Source organism: Eptatretus burgeri, chromosome 10 (assembly GCF_056783735.1).
Source record: "Eptatretus burgeri isolate ZD-2024b chromosome 10, Ebu_testis_v1, whole genome shotgun sequence".
Classification (NCBI taxonomy): domain Eukaryota; kingdom Metazoa; phylum Chordata; class Myxini; order Myxiniformes; family Myxinidae; genus Eptatretus; species Eptatretus burgeri.
In genome coordinates this window covers 105,271,909-105,290,415 of record NC_140970.1, presented here as the reverse complement: position 1 = coordinate 105,290,415, position 18,507 = coordinate 105,271,909, and the positions used below count along the sequence as shown (strand labels likewise).

Sequence of the window (18,507 nt, the reverse complement as noted above, 5' to 3'; positions counted from 1 at the left end):
TTCTGGTTTTCATCAATGATCTCTCTGACTGTAAAATTCTCTATCTCTTTGCTGATGACTCCACCCTCTGGGTCTTTTGGTATTTTCGATTTGTAAGGGTCTTTGGGGTCTTTTCGGTGTTTGGGGTATTTTGTGTCTTTGGGGTCTATTTGAGTGTTTTCAGTCTTTTTGATCTTTGGGATATTTTTGGGTCTTTAAGAGTCTTCAGGGTCTTTTTGGTCTTCTTGGTACTTTTGAGTCTTCGGGGTCTTTTGCGTATTTTTTATTGTTTTTGGTATACATTGTCGAGGCAAGTATGAGAGCAAACACAAAACGCACAACAAGGAGGGCAGGAGACAAGAGGGGCAGGAGAAGGAAAGACAAAACAGAGGGGAACAGAGACATGAGGAGATCTGTGGAAGGGAGAGGGATGGGGCGGGGTACAAAAGGTATACAAGATGGACACCACAGGAACTTTCAGGACATTGCACGACAGGGAACTTTTGGGAAGGAAGGCAGGGAATTTGAAGGAGGTGGGTTTGGGATGGATGGAACGGGGGTAGAAAAGTTCATGGTTTTGGATGGGGGAAGATAAGAGATGGTGGTGAACAGCTGTTTTAAAGACCTGGAGGGAAGAGTGGGATTGAAGAGAATGTGGGAGTTTATTACAAAGGCGGGAAAAAGGAGGAATGAAAGAGTGAAGGTGAGAAGTGATTCGTGATTTTGGTAGTTTTACCAGAAGGGGGTTGCTGGCAGACCTTGAGTGCCCTGCGGAAATATGTGGGGGACATATTGCAGTAAGTGCGGGAGGGGGTGGGGTGAGACTGGAGAGGAGATGGGAGAAGACAGAAAGACCACCGACCTGCTTGCGATGAGAGAGTGAGAGGCCCAAAGACTCAGCCTCATTGTGGGAGATACCAATGATCGTAAATGCCTTGATTTCCACAACGTGAAGCTGAGAAAGGTTGGAAGCGGGAGCACCAGCCCAGAGGGGTGAGCAGTACACCATCAGGCTGTGGACGAAAGCTTTGTATGTGGTCAGGAGCTCAGGTGTGCCAAGGATGGACTGCATGATGGAGGATGCCCAGTTGGCAACTGGCTTTGGACACCAGATTGGAAATGGGGCTTTCCCAGGAAAGATCATGGTAGATAGTGAGACCCAGAAGCTTGAATGAAAGGACTTTTTCAAGAGGATTGTTGAGAAAGTAGATTGGAGGGGGGGGTCCAAATGGTCCTTTTGGAGAGACAGAGTGAGAATGTGAGATTTTTGAGGATTGAAAGACATGTTCCACATGTTGAACCAGTTTGTGATTTTATCCAGATCTGCAGAGAGCGAAGAAGCTGCTGCTTGCCAGTCTGAGGTATGACAGATGGTACAGCAGAGGGTGGAGTCATCAGCATCAGCAAAGGGTAGTTTGGGTCTTTAAGGGTCTTCAGGGTATTTGGGGTCTTCGGGGTCGTTTGCGTCTTTAAGGGTCCTCAGGGTCTTTGGGGTATTTTGGATCCTCAGGGACTTCTGGGTCTACAGGGTCATTTAAGGTCCTCAGGGTTGTTTGGGTCTTTTGAGGGAGGAGAAGGTCTTTTGGGTCCTCTGGGTACTTTAGGTTAAGTATTTCAGGTTACTACAGTGGGTGACGTCAGGTCAGCTGTCCAACCAATGGGTGAAGAGTGGATAAACACACATACATACATACATACACTTGCTCCATCAGAGAGTACGCGAGTACTCTCTATGTCGGGATGGCGCTGGAAATGTCCGCTCCATTTGCTGCATTCAAAACTAAAGTTGGAGTATCTTCTCTAAAAAGTTGCTTTGGCTACATATGAGGACCTATTTGGTTTGTTCAGCTGGTTGTCGAGGCAATGATCACTTTTCAGTTCTCCACACCATGGGAAAAGCAAATAAACATTTAAAAAAAACAGATCGCTCAAACCTGGGAAATCATCATCTCGTTCATAATAATAATAATAATAGTCTATCTATAATTCCAGCAATCTCTGTGTGTCTGTCTGTCTGTGACCGCTGTTTCTCGACAACCACTGGTCTGATCTAATTGAAACTTGCCAGCTATATTGCTGTGGCCCTGTGGATGTGTCTTTTCAAGGTTTGGTATTAATTGGACAAGTGGTTCCCAAGTTATGGCCATTTATTTACCAAACCAATGACAGGACACGGTACTATGACGTCACAATTGACGTCACAACTCTCCTTCTTCGTTTGATATGACGTCACAATCGACGCTGGGGACCTGAGTATGTGCCTTTTCAAGGTTTGATATCGTTTTTATTCATCCGTTTCAGCTGTTTCCCAAGTGTTTCCGAAGTTATGGCCATTTATTTACCAAACCAATGACAGGACACGTTGTTGCGTGGGCGTGGCCGTTGGGGAAGAGATCCTCAGCCGCGTTCCCCATTACGGGTTACAACGTGCGGACTTCCGGATAGTGATGACTTCCTGTATTCCAATAATTTGTCGATATAAACACAATGCCCCAATCCAGTCGTCGTTTACGAGAGCGAAGGAACGGCCTGTGTGGTTGTTTGAAAGTTTTTTTTTTTGCACGTACGGCCACGCACGAGTAATAATAAAAAATAATAATAATTAATTTTTTTCATGCAGCATATTTCCGAGCTGCCTCTATCAATGGCGATGATTCCGGGACCATCCGTCAGAGTTTTACCTCGTGCATCATCCTTTGGTGTTGTAATTTTAATATCCTGAAAGGATTCCACGAAACATACTAAAATTATATTCCTTTGTGAAACAACAGGCAGGTATCCGGAGGGGGGGGGGGTGAGCAGAACTATGCGACAACAAATCAGCCTGATGAGGGCGGGGCCGCGATACATTTACCTCAGTGTCGTCACAATCGATCGTCACAATCACAAGGAACACAAGGAAATTCGACACATTCAAGGAACCAGCGGGCATCAACAATGAAGTGCGCGCGCAATCGATCTCTTCTTTGGTGACGTTCTTCGAATTGTAGATAAACATTCTATTACTAGTGTTTCAGTCTCTGGTTACCACCGCCATAACTGCATTCACTATTTTGGAAGTCTCAGGTAATGTAAATAAACCGCTTGAGGTGTTTAAATGAAAGTTGGTGATTTAAGCGGTGTATAAACTGCGATGGGGGTTCTATTGATGCAATTCTTTTCATTGAAGTTACATGGCGTGTAAATGTCGTCCGTCGGAATGAGGCGTGCTCATGTTTTGAAGTATACATTAAAAGGAAGGAAGAATATATTATCTTGAAAGCCAAACTCAGTTCAGGACAGTTTGAACTTTGACCCCGCGAAGAAGAAGAAGAGGAGGAGGAGGAAGAAGAAGAAGAGGGGGAGGTGGAGGAGGAGGAGGCCGCCGTGTGGTCGGGTTTGACTGTGTGTGTCCAAATCCTGAAGGACGTTGTGTGTGGTTTGGTATTTATTTATTTATTTATCGTTTTTAACACGGTTTTGTGTTGGAAAAGCTGTTTGTGTGTGATTTGTATGAAGTATTAAACAAGGACATGATCATTCTCTCTCACGGTGTTCTCTCGTTTATTTATATCGAATGCAGGATCCGAGACCGGGTGTGCGTTGTTGGGTGCGTGTAATACGGGCCATCCCAGGGTCATAGAATGGTGTGTGTTTGTGTATGCGACATGGGCAGTCTTGGGGTCACAGAACGGTGTGTGTAATACGGATGATCCCCGTGTCACAGAACGGTGTGTGTAATACGGATGATCCCCGTGTCACAGAACGGTGTGTGTAATACGGATGATCCCCGTGTCACAGAACGGTGTGTGTAATACCGATGATCCCCGTGTCACAGAACGGTGTGTGTAATACCGATGATCCCCGTGTCACAGAACGGTGTGTGTAATACCGATGATCCCCGTGTCACAGAACGGTGTGTGTAATACGGATGATCCCCGTGTCACAGAACGGTGTGTGTAATACGGATGATCCCCGTGTCACAGAACGGTGTGTGTAATACGGATGATCCCCGTGTCACAGACTGGTGTGTGTAATACGGATTATCCCCGTGCTACAGAACGGTGTGTGTAATACGGATGATCCCCGTGTCACAGAACGGTGTGTGTAATACGGATGTGTGTGGTGTGTGTAATACGGATTATCCCCGTGCTACAGAACGGTGTGTGTAATACGGATGATCCCCGTGTCACAGAACGGTGTGTGTAATACGGATGATCCCCGTGTCACAGAACGGTGTGTGTAATACGGATGATCCCCGTGTCACAGAACGGTGTGTGTAATACGGATGATCCCCGTGTCACAGAACGGTGTGTGTAATACGGATGATCCCCGTGTCACAGAACGGTGTGTGTAATACGGATGATCCCCGTGTCACAGAACGGTGTGTGTAATACGGATGATCCCCGTGTCACAGAACGGTGTGTGTAATACGGATGATCCCCGTGTCACAGAACGGTGTGTGTAATACGGATGATCCCCGTGTCACAGAACGGTGTGTGTAATACGGATGATCCCCGTGTCACAGAACGGTGTGTGTAATACGGATGATCCCCGTGTCACAGAACGGTGTGTGTAATACGGATGATCCCCGTGTCACAGAACGGTGTGTGTAATACGGATGATCCCCGTGTCACAGAACGGTGTGTGTAATACGGATGATCCCCGTGTCACAGAACGGTGTGTGTAATACGGATGATCCCCGTGTCACAGAACGGTGTGTGTAATACGGATGATCCCCGTGTCACAGAACGGTGTGTGTAATACGGATGATCCCCGTGTCACAGAACGGTGTGTGTAATACGGATGATCCCCGTGTCACAGAACGGTGTGTGTAATACGGATGATCCCCGTGTCACAGAACGGTGTGTGTAATACCGATGATCCCCGTGTCACAGAACGGTGTGTGTAATACGGATGATCCCCGTGTCACAGAACGGTGTGTGTAATACGGATGATCCCCGTGTCACAGAACGGTGTGTGTAATACGGATTATCCCCGTGTCACAGAACGGTGTGTGTAATACGGATGATCCCCGTGTCACAGAACGGTGTGTGTAATACGGATGATCCCCGTGTCACAGAACGGTGTGTGTAATACGGATGATCCCCGTGCCACAGAACGGTGTGTGTAATACGGATGATCCCCGTGTCACAGAACGGTGTGTGTAATACGGATGATCCCCGTGTCACAGAACGGTGTGTGTAATACCGATGATCCCCGTGTCACAGAACGGTGTGTGTAATACGGATGATCCCCGTGTCACAGAACGGTGTGTGTAATACCGATGATCCCCGTGTCACAGAACGGTGTGTGTAATACGGATGATCCCCGTGTCACAGAACGGTGTGTGTAATACGGATGATCCCCGTGCCACAGAACGGTGTGTGTAATACGGATTATCCCCGTGCCACAGAACGGTGTGTGTAATACGGATGATCCCCGTGTCACAGAACGGTGTGTGTAATACGGATGATCCCCGTGTCACAGAACGGTGTGTGTAATACGGATGATCCCCGTGTCACAGAACGGTGTGTGTAATACGGATGATCCCCGTGTCACAGAACGGTGTGTGTAATACGGATGATCCCCGTGTCACAGAACGGTGTGTGTAATACGGATGATCCCCGTGTCACAGAACGGTGTGTGTAATACGGATGATCCCCGTGTCACAGAACGGTGTGTGTAATACGGATGATCCCCGTGTCACAGACTGGTGTGTGCATACAGGTAGTTTCTGGTTTTAAGACCGGTGTGTGTGTGTGTTTTCAAGTAGGCTGCTGAACTATCCCACCACATACATCATGAACATACTCCATGCAGCCGAGCTTGGTGCTGGTTTGAATCGGATCCCTTTAGAGCAAGTAAGCATTGTTTGTTTGGTCCTACCGTTTTGGGATTGCTGGGGCATAACAGCGAAGTAAACATTGATGTTTTATCATTTTTGTCTTCCGTTTTTTTTTTCAGCTCCCTATATATACAAAACCACATCGACAATGCTGCAAGGTGCAACCATCAACCCCTGGGATGTTGGAGCAAGGAATTGGTGCAGCTCGTATCGCCCTTGCACCATATTGCGTTTGGTTACTGGTAATTCAACAACCCATCCGCAGCTTTGACCAAACAACGTTTCTTTAGTATTTGTAACGGCTAAAATAGTTACGTTTGAGAGAGCGGGTTGAGACGAGGCGGCACGGCTGAGTGTGCGGGTCGAGATGAGATGAGACGTCACGGCTGAGTGTGCGACTATGGATTCCATCAGGGAATGATGGATATGCATTGGCCCAGAGTTTCCTTCGCTTTGACAGCTAAACGGGTGGTCGCAAGGCTGATATATTCAGGGAATATGATTAGGATGAGAGGAGACAAACCTCAGCTAAGATGAGACGCATAATCAGATGGCGTGGTGAAGGGCGTCTGCATGATAGACAGGTGACACTATAGAGGGTGAAAACTGTGATAAAAAGGAGGTATAGAAGGCAGAGGAAATGAGAATTGTGAGGATGTGGAAAAAGTTTGACACACTTTTGCCCATTGTCTTCACAGAAAGCCTTTTCTTTGGCTTCCACAAGTGTTGAACACAGTTTAGATTTTGTGCAAGGTAAGATGTAATCTTTCTTTTGTTGTATTTTTAAATTAGCTTCATTGCATTCTTCATGGTTATTCTTCTGGTTGCTTGTCTCTTTGTCGTCGGGTGTGCTTAGTCCGACAGGATGGTGCAGAGGTATCTCGCTTACCTTTGAGCTGTCTCGTCTGGGGTCGATGCTAGTCCTGAATTTAAACCGTCTGATTGATGTTTTGCAAGCAGTGTATTTCATCACAAAGTGAGCCGTCCCTCGGTTGGACGTTGCGCTGTGTGCCATGTCTGCTAGCTTAATAGTTGGACGTCTTTCCAAAAGATTCGGCGAGTCCCATGCACCTTGACAAAGAAATACAAAATTCTTCCCACATTGGCTGTGGTCAAATGTCAGTCTTGGCCAGTCGATAATTTTTTTTATTTTTTTATTTGTTTTTTAGAGGTTTGCTCCAAAAGGTGGTATAGAGGGCAGGGGAAATGAGAATTAAGAGTATGTGCAAAAAGGTCAATACACTTTTGCCAAGGTGGTGTTTGTTTTTGCTCATTGTCTTTACAGATTTTTGCCCATTGTCTTAAAATTACATTGTATTCATGTTTTACTAACGTTTCTCATAGCAGTGAATGTAGTTTGGAGTAACTATATATCATCTTTGATGTGATCAGCTCCTGCTGTTTGTTATCCACAGCCTTTGCTCTGGTCACTTCATGCTCTCATCAGCGTGATTTCGCAGTCTTGACATCTTTGCAGTCAGTGCACATGGTCTTACGATTTATAATGTAACCTGTTAATTTCAGAGGCGTACACAGTACTTGCTTCTCCTCCACCGACACTATATCCACGGCTGGGCCTCATCGCTGGTGCTGGCCTCACGGGAGCTGCACTGGCCTCGGGTGGTACGTCTTTAGCAAGGTTGATGGTGTCAATCATCTTATGTTGTTATTAAAGGAAGAGCCTCCCCCCCCCCCCCCGGCTCGATAATTTAGACCAATCGCAGTTTTTGGGCTAAGTCGTGACGGTTATCTCCCACGATGAGCATTTTGTTGTTTCTCGTGCACCGTTGCTAATGACGCTGAAGCGTAGAACGATGTAGAAAATAAGTGATTTTTGTTAACGGCTTCGACTTTACACATGCAATTGCAAATCGGCGGTGCTGCTGTGGTGCAGGTGGTAACAGACACGCAGTGCATACAGTACTGTACCAATCTCCGCATCAACAGTGTTTGGTGGAATCTTCCATGTAATTGTAATAATTTTTTTCCCTTTGTTTTCTGTTATTATTGCCCTTAATGTGTTTTTTTTTTTTTTTTAGCAACCATGGCTTCCAAGAAGAAAACTGTTGCAAATGTTGAACAAAGCACAAAAAAGTCGAGGAAAGCGATATCTTTGACTCAGAAAGTGATTCTTCATCATTGAAAGATGGGATCAAAAACGATATATTGCATGATGTTAAAAGTTATGTATGGTTTTGGACAAGACTTATTGATATATATATATATATATATATATATATATATATATATATATATATATATATATATATATATATATATATATATATATATATATATATATATATATATACATACCGGGCGTAGTGGCGTGCGCCTGTAATCCGGCTACTCGGAGGCTTGGGTTGGAGGATTGCTTGAGGACGGGGGCTCTGCACTGGGCAGGGTGTAGAGCAGCCCGGAATCATGGCAAAACCCAAATCCTGATCCCTGTGTCGTAAGAGGCGACCAGGGTTGCGTCAGGAAGGGCATCCGGCGTAAAACCTGTGCCAAATCAGTATGCGGATCATAACGGATGATCCGCTGTGGCGACCCCTAACGGGAGCAGCCGAAAGATGAACAACAACATATATATATATATATACATATTTTGTATTTTCTCTTGAGGTGCGAGGTGGAAGAGAATAACATACCCTGTGGCTCTGGCAACAGCAGCTGCCTCTCTTTGCTACCCAAGGAAAGCTGTTTCATTATCACAGGTATGGAGCTGGTTTTAAGAATTGCTTCTTTTTTGTTTACACAGTCCAGGCTCGTGGAAGAGCCAGAACAAAGAACAGATCAGAACAGAAAGAATAGTAGAAATAGTGGATGGGACACTAACAGCAGGGTTGAAGGACAAAATAGAGGGGGTGTGGAAAGAATGGAGGGGTACAGGAGGACATGCAGATTGGACAACATTGATTGATACAGAAGTAAATGCTCAGGAAGGAAAAACTGGAAGGGGGTGTGGTTGATGGAGGAGGAGGAGGAGGAGGAGGAGGAGGAGGAGGAGGGTACTAAGGTGGTAGAAAAATATCATGGTTTTGGATGAGGGATGATCTGATATAGTGGTGAACAGCTACAAAGGGAATATAGAAGTTGGTTTCATCGGCAGGAAAAAAAGTAGAGGGACGAATGAGTGGAGGTGATTGGTGGTTCTTCTGTATTTTGGGAGTTTCACCAGAAGTGGGTTGTTGCTGGTGGACTGCGTGTGCCCTGCAGAAACCTGGGCCTGGGGTGGGGCTACCAAAGCACGTAGAGGGCAGAGGGTGCAAGACCAGAAAAGAGCCGGTAGAACACAGACCATCAACATGTCTGCCATGGGAAAGTGATTGGCCCATGAACTGAACTTGATTGCGGGAGATTCCAGTGATCTTGAAAGAACTTGGTTTCCATCGTGACGGGCTGAGAAAGGTGTGGGACAGGGCCATCAGCCCAGAGGGGAGAGGAGTGGTTCATAAAGCTGTGGATGAAGGCCTTGTCTGTGATTAAGAGTTCATGTGTGGCAACGAAGGACTTTTTATGGGTTGATGGATTTATCTTCCATAACTTGAGGGTAATGAGATGGGTCTATCAGTATTTCGTCCCCAAACTCTCCCTTTTGTCTCAATACCATATTCGGCCAACTGTGATTTCCCGATTGACTTTTAACCTATGACTCTTCATACGTTATTCTGTTTGTGGCTTGTGTTGCAGGGAACAGTGGAGGTGGTACAGAGAGGTGTGAAAAATGTGGCCAGTTTCTGGAAAGGGAACCAAGCAGGAACCTCAACTAAACAGGCAAGTGACTGTTTTTTGGGGAGAATGCACATTGACCTTTTGAGTCAAACAAAGTGACATTAAAAGCAACATGTAATGATTTGGGTTGTGCTGAAGTGATTGTTATTTAATAGTGAAGAATTCAGAATAAAGGATTCCCAAAATGTTATCCATCCTTTTTTAAATGAGGTTTATTTATTTTTTTGGTCATACCTTTTTCACTTCCATAAAATCGTTGAAAATCCTATGAATATAGAAACGTAAACTATTATTTCAGTTCCTGCCTTGCAGTCTTCTGTTGTCGTGGAAAACACATAAAGATGTGCAAAAACATTTTGTCTGATACTTTACAATGCACTGTTTGTTGCATGTCTGTGACTGTGCAGTTTACTGTTTGTAGAACGTCTGTTACTGCACAGCACACTGTTTATTGAAGGTCCAGTATTGTATTAAATGGTTGATTTTTAGATCTGGTACTGTGCTGTACTGTACTGTACTCTACATCATATGGTTTATTAAACATTTGTTTTATTTTGGATTTTCCCACAGGACGTTGGAGTTGAAGGAAATGCTGTTTCTCAGAAGTTTGCATCCGATTCATCACCAGGCAAGAATCATTTTAGATCCCACACTGTATCGATTACGACACGTGCCCGACAATAGCCCCTCAACTGTGTTTTAACATTTGTCCTGTGTGATCTTGTCGATCGTAATGTCGTAAAATCCTGTTACACGTGATAAAGCAACATAGTCATCCGTGGGGAACATACTAGTTTATCCAGGTGAAGGCCATGTCTTTTAAGTGTTTGTCTTCAAGGCCTTATTTATTTTCAAGGCAATTGCTGGTGAGATTGCGAACCAGTGACGATGTCGTGGAAATGGTGCAGCTGTAAATTTTAACAGCTGAGAAATGATGTAATAAAGCAATAATTGACTTGTCAGAATAATCCGACCATAAAGGTACTTTCCAAATGAATGCACAATGTACAGTAAGTGAATTTTGTTGTTTCACTTGAAATGAATTGAAAAATTAAAATAAAATTTCAGTATCCGGATCTGGATTCGGATCTTCACCAAAATTGAAACGATTCTTCCGTGTCATACACCCAAACTTTCCACCAAATTTCGGCTGAATCCGTTCATAACTTTTTGAGATATCCTGCTCACAGACAAAGAGACGACAAACCGGGGTGAAAGCACAACCTCTGTCCACCTTTGGTGGCGGAGGTAAAAAATAGTTGTCAAATTTACGGCAGGACTTCTTTGTTCCATGTGACGTGCGTCATACCTCGCACGCCTCGATCAGCTCCCTGAAAGTGGCCGTATTTCCTCATTTTGTATCAACTTGCTTCAGAATTGCTAGTTTTTATTGTGATGTTGACTTTCCTCATGTGAAAATAATTTTGCAAAACAAATATGGGGTGAATGAGGATCGATTTTGCACGGAAAATTCGCCCCGACGCCATGATGTCGCACAGAAGCATATTTGTGGCAAACATGCATGTCCAGTCCAAGTTCCATCCCTGTCGATCATTTTAGTGTTATAAATATTGAACCATGAATGGGAAGGAGAGGGCAACCCCTCATCTATTTTTGGTGAAATAAATACTCACATATTTGTACGTACTTTGTGTAATGTGTGTGTGGGTTAGGTTCTGACGAATGGTAGTGCAAGCCACATGTCCCATTCATCTCATTCCTCCTCTTCCTCACCTCCTGTTATTTTATCATACTGTATTTAATTAGAGAAGTGTGTATGTGTGTGGTGTTGGTTGTCATCTCCATATGTGGGTTTCAGAAGGTTGAACGGAGCTGTCGTGTGTATTGTGTGTGTGTTTGCGCACACTGCCGCCACTGGTCGTCATCTCCACTCGTGAGTCCTTAAGATTTAACACGGCCTCCCCTGGTCTTGAAGCATCCATCTTCACCACAGCAAGGAACCACGACTCATGGATCAAGCAGTCTCTTTATCAGTGCTCTGTTTCCACCTGCATCCACAAAGAGGACACAATGTAGATACACGCAATTCCCCGTGTGGCCTCCGGGGTACGTCCAGTCTCGTGCTTCCTTGACAGGATACAGTGTACAAAACCCAACAAGGCAAGGCCACGGCACCATGCCACATCCCAAACGCATGTCGATCAGCGGAACTCCAAGCACCCGCCCCCCTCCCCCTTCCCAACCAAGCCTGCCGTCCTCAGCTTGGTTCTCGCTCCCATCGAAGTCTTATTTAGAACGGTCCTGGATCCCACGGAACTCGGTCCCATGCGGGTGGAACTTCGCCAAAAGGGAGTTGCCAAACTTCGGGTTTTCGTTCTCGGCATGATGGGGTCAGCAAAACCCAGCAAGCCGCAAGGCCAGGCCACGTCCCAAACGCATGTCGATCAGCGCAACGCCGGGCACCTGTGCCTCACCAAACCTGCCACCCTCGGCTTGGTTCTCACGCCCATTGTAGTCGTTTTATTCATCATGGTCCTCAATCCCACAAAACTCGATCTCTCTCTCATCCTCAATGGGCAAATCTTTGCAAGAGGGAGCTTGCCAAAGCTTGGGCCTTCTTTCCTGGGAGAACATGGTGAACATGTCTTGCCAAGCTGCAGGGCCAGGCCACGTCACAAACACATGTAGAATAGCGTTATACCGAGTGCCGAGTGCGCACCTCGTCGCATCGAATATGCTGTTTTTGGCTCGGTCTTCACTGCCTTCAAAACTGATGTATTTGATGCAGCCCTAAGTCCTTTCCATCACTGACAAGAGGGAGGCAGCATATCACTTCACCTTTCCCTCGCCGCTGTTGTGTATCTGTGAAGCTTTTAGGCAGTAAACAAACATACTCCTGGAAGTTGAAACTACCATGCCAAACTTGCGTTTAAATCTTGAGATTATGCTGTCAGAGATGACACAACAAAGCGGAGATGCTGAGCCTGGAGACCATCGTGAAGATTGACTTGCCAAAAAAAGATATTTATATTCCCGGAAGTTGGAACTTATGTTTTACGCCAAACTTCTGGTTTAATTTGAAGAAGTATTTGTATTTGACTTCTGTGCGCTCCTGTGTTCATATTGGAATGAGAATCACTTGATGGAATGAGTTGAAAACTGGTAGTTGTACTATAGGGTTGGTTTTGGGCAGTTAAAAAAGAAGAAATCATGGCCCCTGGGGTTCAGGGTAGGGGAAACCTCAATTCTCTCTGTAAATATCATATAGCGCCACCTGGTGGGAGCTGGTATTACGAGTTGTAATAACATACGCCGCAGACGTCGTGAAAGTGGGGTAATTAATCCGTCTATATGGGTGAAGAGGAGAGATGAGCTGCAAGTTGGAAGGAATATCCTCGTGTCGCCGAGTTTGCCATCAAGAACGATCCAAACCGGCTTCAGTGTGGCTCAAGCATCCGCCTAACTGTCTACCTGTCCCACAGAGAGTGGGTGTGTATGGTTTCCACAAGGACAAGAGGCCGCCATCTTCTTTGGGCGTGGGTATCTACTTTTGTTTTCTTTATTCCTTCCCTGATTCTTTATTTTACCCCACCAGCCCATACCAATCATCTGTTGTGTAAAACCCATGGCAGTACATTGTGTTTGGCATTAGTTTTGCATGTTTTTTCTGTTCATCTTGCATTGAGGTTCCGACTGTTTTGGTGCGTGTGTGTGATTTATTGATGGTGTTAGTAAAATTGTTAATTATTGGACCAGCTTGTGAGCTTACCCGCTTGTTCTGTGTTGGTGGAAAAGACAGTGCAGAGAAACTTTGGTTATCACACACAGGCCACGTGACCGTTTGGAGTGACTCTGAGTTGTTTAGTGTCAGTTTGATTACCAGATTATAAACCTGTTGTTTCACAAGCAAGGTGTTTTATCAATTGGTGCACCATCCATAAGTGGGGAATGTTAACCTCTCTCCTTTGATTCGAAGACTCGTCTTATTATAAAAGTTATCTCGTGCTGCTTCAGGTCGAGTGAGGTGGTGTGTTCTGTAGTCCTAAATTTGAAGAGCTGAAGTGTCGTGCGCTATGTCTTTTGCAGAGAAAGGAAGCGATGCAAAGCGAGCTGGCTTGGTGGATCATGGACAGGCAAATCCCAACGATGCAGACTTGTACACAATGCGCAGATGAAGATGCTTGAACGATGTACGTGGGACTTAACTGCTCTGTGTCATGATTACGCCGTTCCATGCACCCCTCAAATTGCCTCCCCAGTGAAATGCTTTGTTGAAATTTGTTTTTGAATGTGTGTGGCAGGATTGTTGAGTATACTAGCCTGTTGTGGCTGTGTTCAGTAGGTGTTCATTAATTGTGCCTGCTCTGCAGTAACAATGCAGACCTGTCGAAGATGAAGACTTGTGAGATGAGAAAAATAAAAGGCTTCTTTTAATTGGTGGAGTTAAAAGTAAGGAGCAATTCAAAATGTTTGGGGAGTGTGCAGGGAGGGTTGTTGTTTGTCCATCGAGCCATTTTCATACCTGGGCGATGGAGTCACATGGGAGGCATCAAGAAGGAGTTGGGAAGGGAAGAGGGAACGAGGAAAAGACAGCAGCGAAGGACTGGTGTAAACGTTTGGTAATACAATTCACTCGACAACACGATCAATTTGATCCAAAGGAGATGCAACTTCCCTTTACAGTGGAAAGGAATTGATTTGAAGAAATGCAAAGTGAAGCCTTTTATTATTTTTTTTTTTTCTTGTATTCGCAAGAATAAAGGAGGTGTTAGGACCGAACCACAAACTTCTTTCCTGCCATGTGTGGCTTTTAAAAATTATTATTAGGTCAGCTCGCTGACATAATATTGTTGTGGTGCCGGGTTCGGTGGCGAGGAACAACCGCAAGATGGAGCAATAGGGCCGTCTCCCACCGAACACCCGGAATTAAGTCGTCACCCGGATAACTCCGGAGTCGACGGGTCACTTAAAGGACCGTGGTCACCAATATTTCGACGGCGTGAGGTAGGGTCCACTTGTCTATTACAATTTACCGAAGTACTCACGCCGTCTAGCTACCGGAGAAGCCACACCCTCGGCCGACTGTCCGAACCGAGTCGCATGTACCGACTCGGGTCCGGCATAACCGAGCGGCAGTTACCAGAACCGTGCTGGTCCCAATGACAACTTACGGCACAAACTGCCTTACTACTTCTCAAACCCGAACCATGCTGGGTCAATGGTAGAAATGACAGACAACGATCTGGAACATTTAACAGATATTTATTTACAATAGGGAGGGAGACACAGAGACACAGAGCAGAGCTTAATCATGAATATAATGCAATGTACAATGAGCAATCAACACTTAACTGAACAGGCTAGCACCACACACACACCCAAAATAAATGGGGCTGGTTGGCCTTTATTTGACCCTTCAGCTCGGGAGGGAAGGCGAGCTGAGGATAAGAGTTCGGTCGTGCACCTTTCGCCTCGTCTGGTCGAGACGAGCTGGTTCGGGCAGGGGGGGGGGGTGGAGAAGGGACTGGAACCCACACCTTCGTCGCCACACCAAGCACCATGGACCAGGAATGACGCAACGGACGCCAGCCAGCACGAGAATGGACGAGAAGAGACGAGCACTTGCGGGCAAGACGCGAACGCCAGCAGGCCGAACGACGGCAAAACAAGGTGACGAGGCTTCTTTATTGAACACATGAGGTGTGTCCAAAAAGTATCAAACCTTAATTTTTCGTGCGTAAACAAATGAAACTATGGAGGTGTGGTTTGGTGCACGTATGTAGGCGATCCTAATTCGTATGCGTGAATATTTTCCCGCCTGTAGATGCTGTCAGTCGCCGACAGACCGCCGATGAGTGAGGAAGTGTAAGTGAGCGCCGTCGGATTTTCGTTTTTGACAAAATGACGGAAAAACTTGAACAACACTACCATATCAAATTTTGTGTAAAGCTTGGTGATTCCCAAGTGGAAACGATCCGCAAGATTCAACAGGCCTTCGGGAACGAAGCAATGGGCACCACACAGATAAGAGTGGTACGACCATCTTTGAAGCAGTTGTACATCAGTGGAAAGTGAAGCACGTTCTGGTAGGCCCTCAACATCCCAAAATGAGATTGTCATTGACCAAGTGAGGACCCTGCTGATGCAGGATCGTCGAATCACGATCAGAGAACTTGCAGACGAGGCGGGCGTCAGCATTGGATCCGTTCATTCCATTGTGACTGAGGATTTGGGCTTAAGGAGAATCTCAGCGAAGTTCGTGCCAAAGCTGCTAACGATCGAGCAGAAGCAACTCCGTTTGGAGATCAAACAGGACATGCTGGAGACTGTGAACAGCGATCCCAACTTCTTCAACACAGTGATCACTAGCGGTGAGACCTCAGTGATCCGTCATTTTGTCAAAAATGAAAATCCGACTGCGCTCACTTACACTTCCTCACTCATCGGCGGTCTGTCGGTGACTGACAGCTTCTGCAGGCGGGAAAATATTCACGCATACGAATTAGGATCGCCTCCATACGTGTACAAAACCACGCCTCCCTAGCTTCATTTGTTTTCGCACGAAAAATTAAGGTTGGATACTTTTTGAACACACCTCGTGTGTGTTTGTGTGTGTATATATATATATATATATATATATATATATATATATATATATATATATATATATATATATATATATATATATATATATATATATATATATATATATATTTATATATATATATATATATATATATATATATATATATATATATATATATATATATATATATATGTGTATACCCGTGCTCCGCACGGAATTGAATGGGTGGCAAAAGGTAGATGAGGCATAATAGTTGATGTTATGGGAAGCTGGGGAGGGTGTCATTAGGGATGTGATGCAATATGGTTACCTGTCCTTAGTTTTCTAAAGGACCTCCCTGTGGATGACATTTTGGGTGAGTGTCTTGTTGCTGAATAGTCCTTGTGAGAAATTATTTTCCACTTTGATAGATATATAGGAGTAACCTATTGCATGGAAAAATGCAACATATTGTTGGCCATGGGAGAACACGGGCTGGGAGGTATATTCCGAGTTTGTCAAATGTTTGGCCCTGGGATTTGTTTATGGTCATCGAGTATGCGAGTCTGACTGGAAATTGCATCCTCTGCAGTGTGACTGGAAGGTTGGCGTCTGATGGGGCAAGTTTAACATGATATAGGCCTAGCCTGAGACTGAACAGGAGCAGTAGAGAGTAACCGAGAATCAGAATGCAAATTTCATTGAATGGCACTTTTTGGCGCACATCCGACGATCGAACACCACTTGGACGCTTTAATTTGAAGACCACAAACGCAAGACACAACACAGGTAACGATGGCGGTTGATATTGACAATCAATGTAATGAACGGCAGTTGTTTGGGTGCATCTGACAATCGAACACCTCTTTAATTTGAACAGTTAACACGCACACATTCAAGGTACAGAATCTATTGTCGGACACCGCGTTTTCGAAGAACAAAGAAAAGAGAATCCGGGCACTGAAGGGATGACCTCATACCTGTTCCCTGGTTCCCCCTACCTTCAGATTATAGCCTTTGATGTTATCTGGACGTAGGCCTATTGCAACTTATTTTCAGGTGTTTTTAATATGTACGTTGGATTTCAGACACAAATTGCCAGTCGAAGAGGGCGTGTTCAGTCTTGGAAAGGGCCAATCGGGGTACATCATGTTGGCACAGCTCTGGTGCTCATTGTTCCCCTCCTTCCACGCCAATTTTTTTTTTAAAACATGACAACCATTGCTGATGTTCTAAGCGAAACTATTTATTATCAGCTGTGTTTATGTTCAGTGTTTGATGCAATGAGTACTCCCTTACTCCAGCTCATATTTTTTTGGATAGACGGCAGCAGTTCAGCGATGGCGACCGAACGGGAATAAATGCGGCCGTCGATGGGTTGAAAATCTTGTTGAAGCCACGTTGTCATCCAATTCCAGCTTAGCAATTTAGTGCATCGTCTTCGTCACATTAAGAAACCCCAGTATATGGGAAATGAGCACTTTCCTGCCAGCGGTTTCGGAGGAGAAACATCAAATTACACGTAGACGTTAACCGAAATAATATATATATATATATATATATATATATATATATATATATATATATATTGTTATATATATATATATATATATATTGTTATATATATATATATATATATATTGTTATATATATATATATATATATATATATTGTTATATATATATATATATATATATATATATATATATATATATATATATATATATATATATATATATATTGTTATAGATTTCCGCCGGTTCGGCGTGCGCACGACCTTTTCAGCCCAATCCAGGCCGCGCGTCCACCGAACGCGACAATGTAGTCGTAGCTTCCGGATCAACTCCGAAACTCAGCTCCGGGTGTTTTTAACACACCACAAACTTGTCAGTGCTCTCTCCATGCGCTACAGGGTCTAATCGCTGAATTATCGATCTTCCTAATTATTCACGCGGACAGAAACTATCGAGAGTTTGTACCTCAACGGGGCCTGCACGAAAACGAGCTGCTTAAGCGGCTCGTTCCGTATGCTCATGCCGAGCGGTTTTAATTCGCCAGATCCCGTCGGACCAGATTATTTTATCGGCTTTGTAATCAGCCAGCTAATTTCCCGAACGCATCATGGCAGTCAATGGAGAAAGTGACGCAACGAGCGGGTTGACATTCAAACAATATGGTGTTTATTTTCACCCAGCACGTAAGCAGTCAATGGGGGAATAGGGGACAAGACAAGAGCAAAAGCCTACAGCCGATGTCTGTTATGCAATGTACATACAGGCACTTAACAACAATTCTACTTAAGGACAAGGCGCCACAGACTTTCATGCAAAACTCAAGAAAGAAAGAACCGGGCTCGTGAGCCTTTAATGTACTCAGGGCCGGGATGACCAGAACAGGCCCTGAGAGACCGGGCAGGCTACCTGGCCACCCTCGTGGTGAC

The 18,507-nt window shown here is 44.9% G+C and overlaps 1 protein-coding gene across 8 annotated transcripts; it reads left to right on the top strand.

Moving 5' to 3' along the window:
* The first annotated feature begins 3,222 nt into the window (after nt 1-3,222).
* On the top strand, nt 3,223-14,288 carry LOC147019365 (MICOS complex subunit MIC27-like). 8 transcript variants are annotated; one of them, XM_085899814.1, is made up of 10 exons: nt 3,477-3,568; nt 5,735-5,822; nt 5,926-6,048; nt 6,505-6,559; nt 7,331-7,429; nt 8,432-8,523; nt 9,500-9,583; nt 10,112-10,169; nt 13,589-13,692; nt 13,873-14,288. In XM_085899814.1, the coding sequence occupies exons 1-9, from the start codon at nt 3,492-3,494 to the stop codon at nt 13,675-13,677; spliced, it is 765 nt and encodes a 254-aa protein (XP_085755940.1). In that variant the 5' UTR covers nt 3,477-3,491; the 3' UTR covers nt 13,678-13,692; nt 13,873-14,288. The 8 variants fall into 8 exon arrangements, with proteins under 8 accessions (XP_085755941.1, XP_085755942.1, XP_085755943.1 ...); XM_085899815.1 differs by lacking the exon at nt 3,477-3,568 and adding an exon at nt 3,223-3,363 and having other exon boundaries at nt 13,589-14,288; XM_085899816.1 differs by lacking the exon at nt 3,477-3,568 and adding an exon at nt 3,270-3,390 and having other exon boundaries at nt 13,589-14,288.
* Nucleotides 14,289-18,507: the final 4,219 nt, after the last annotated feature.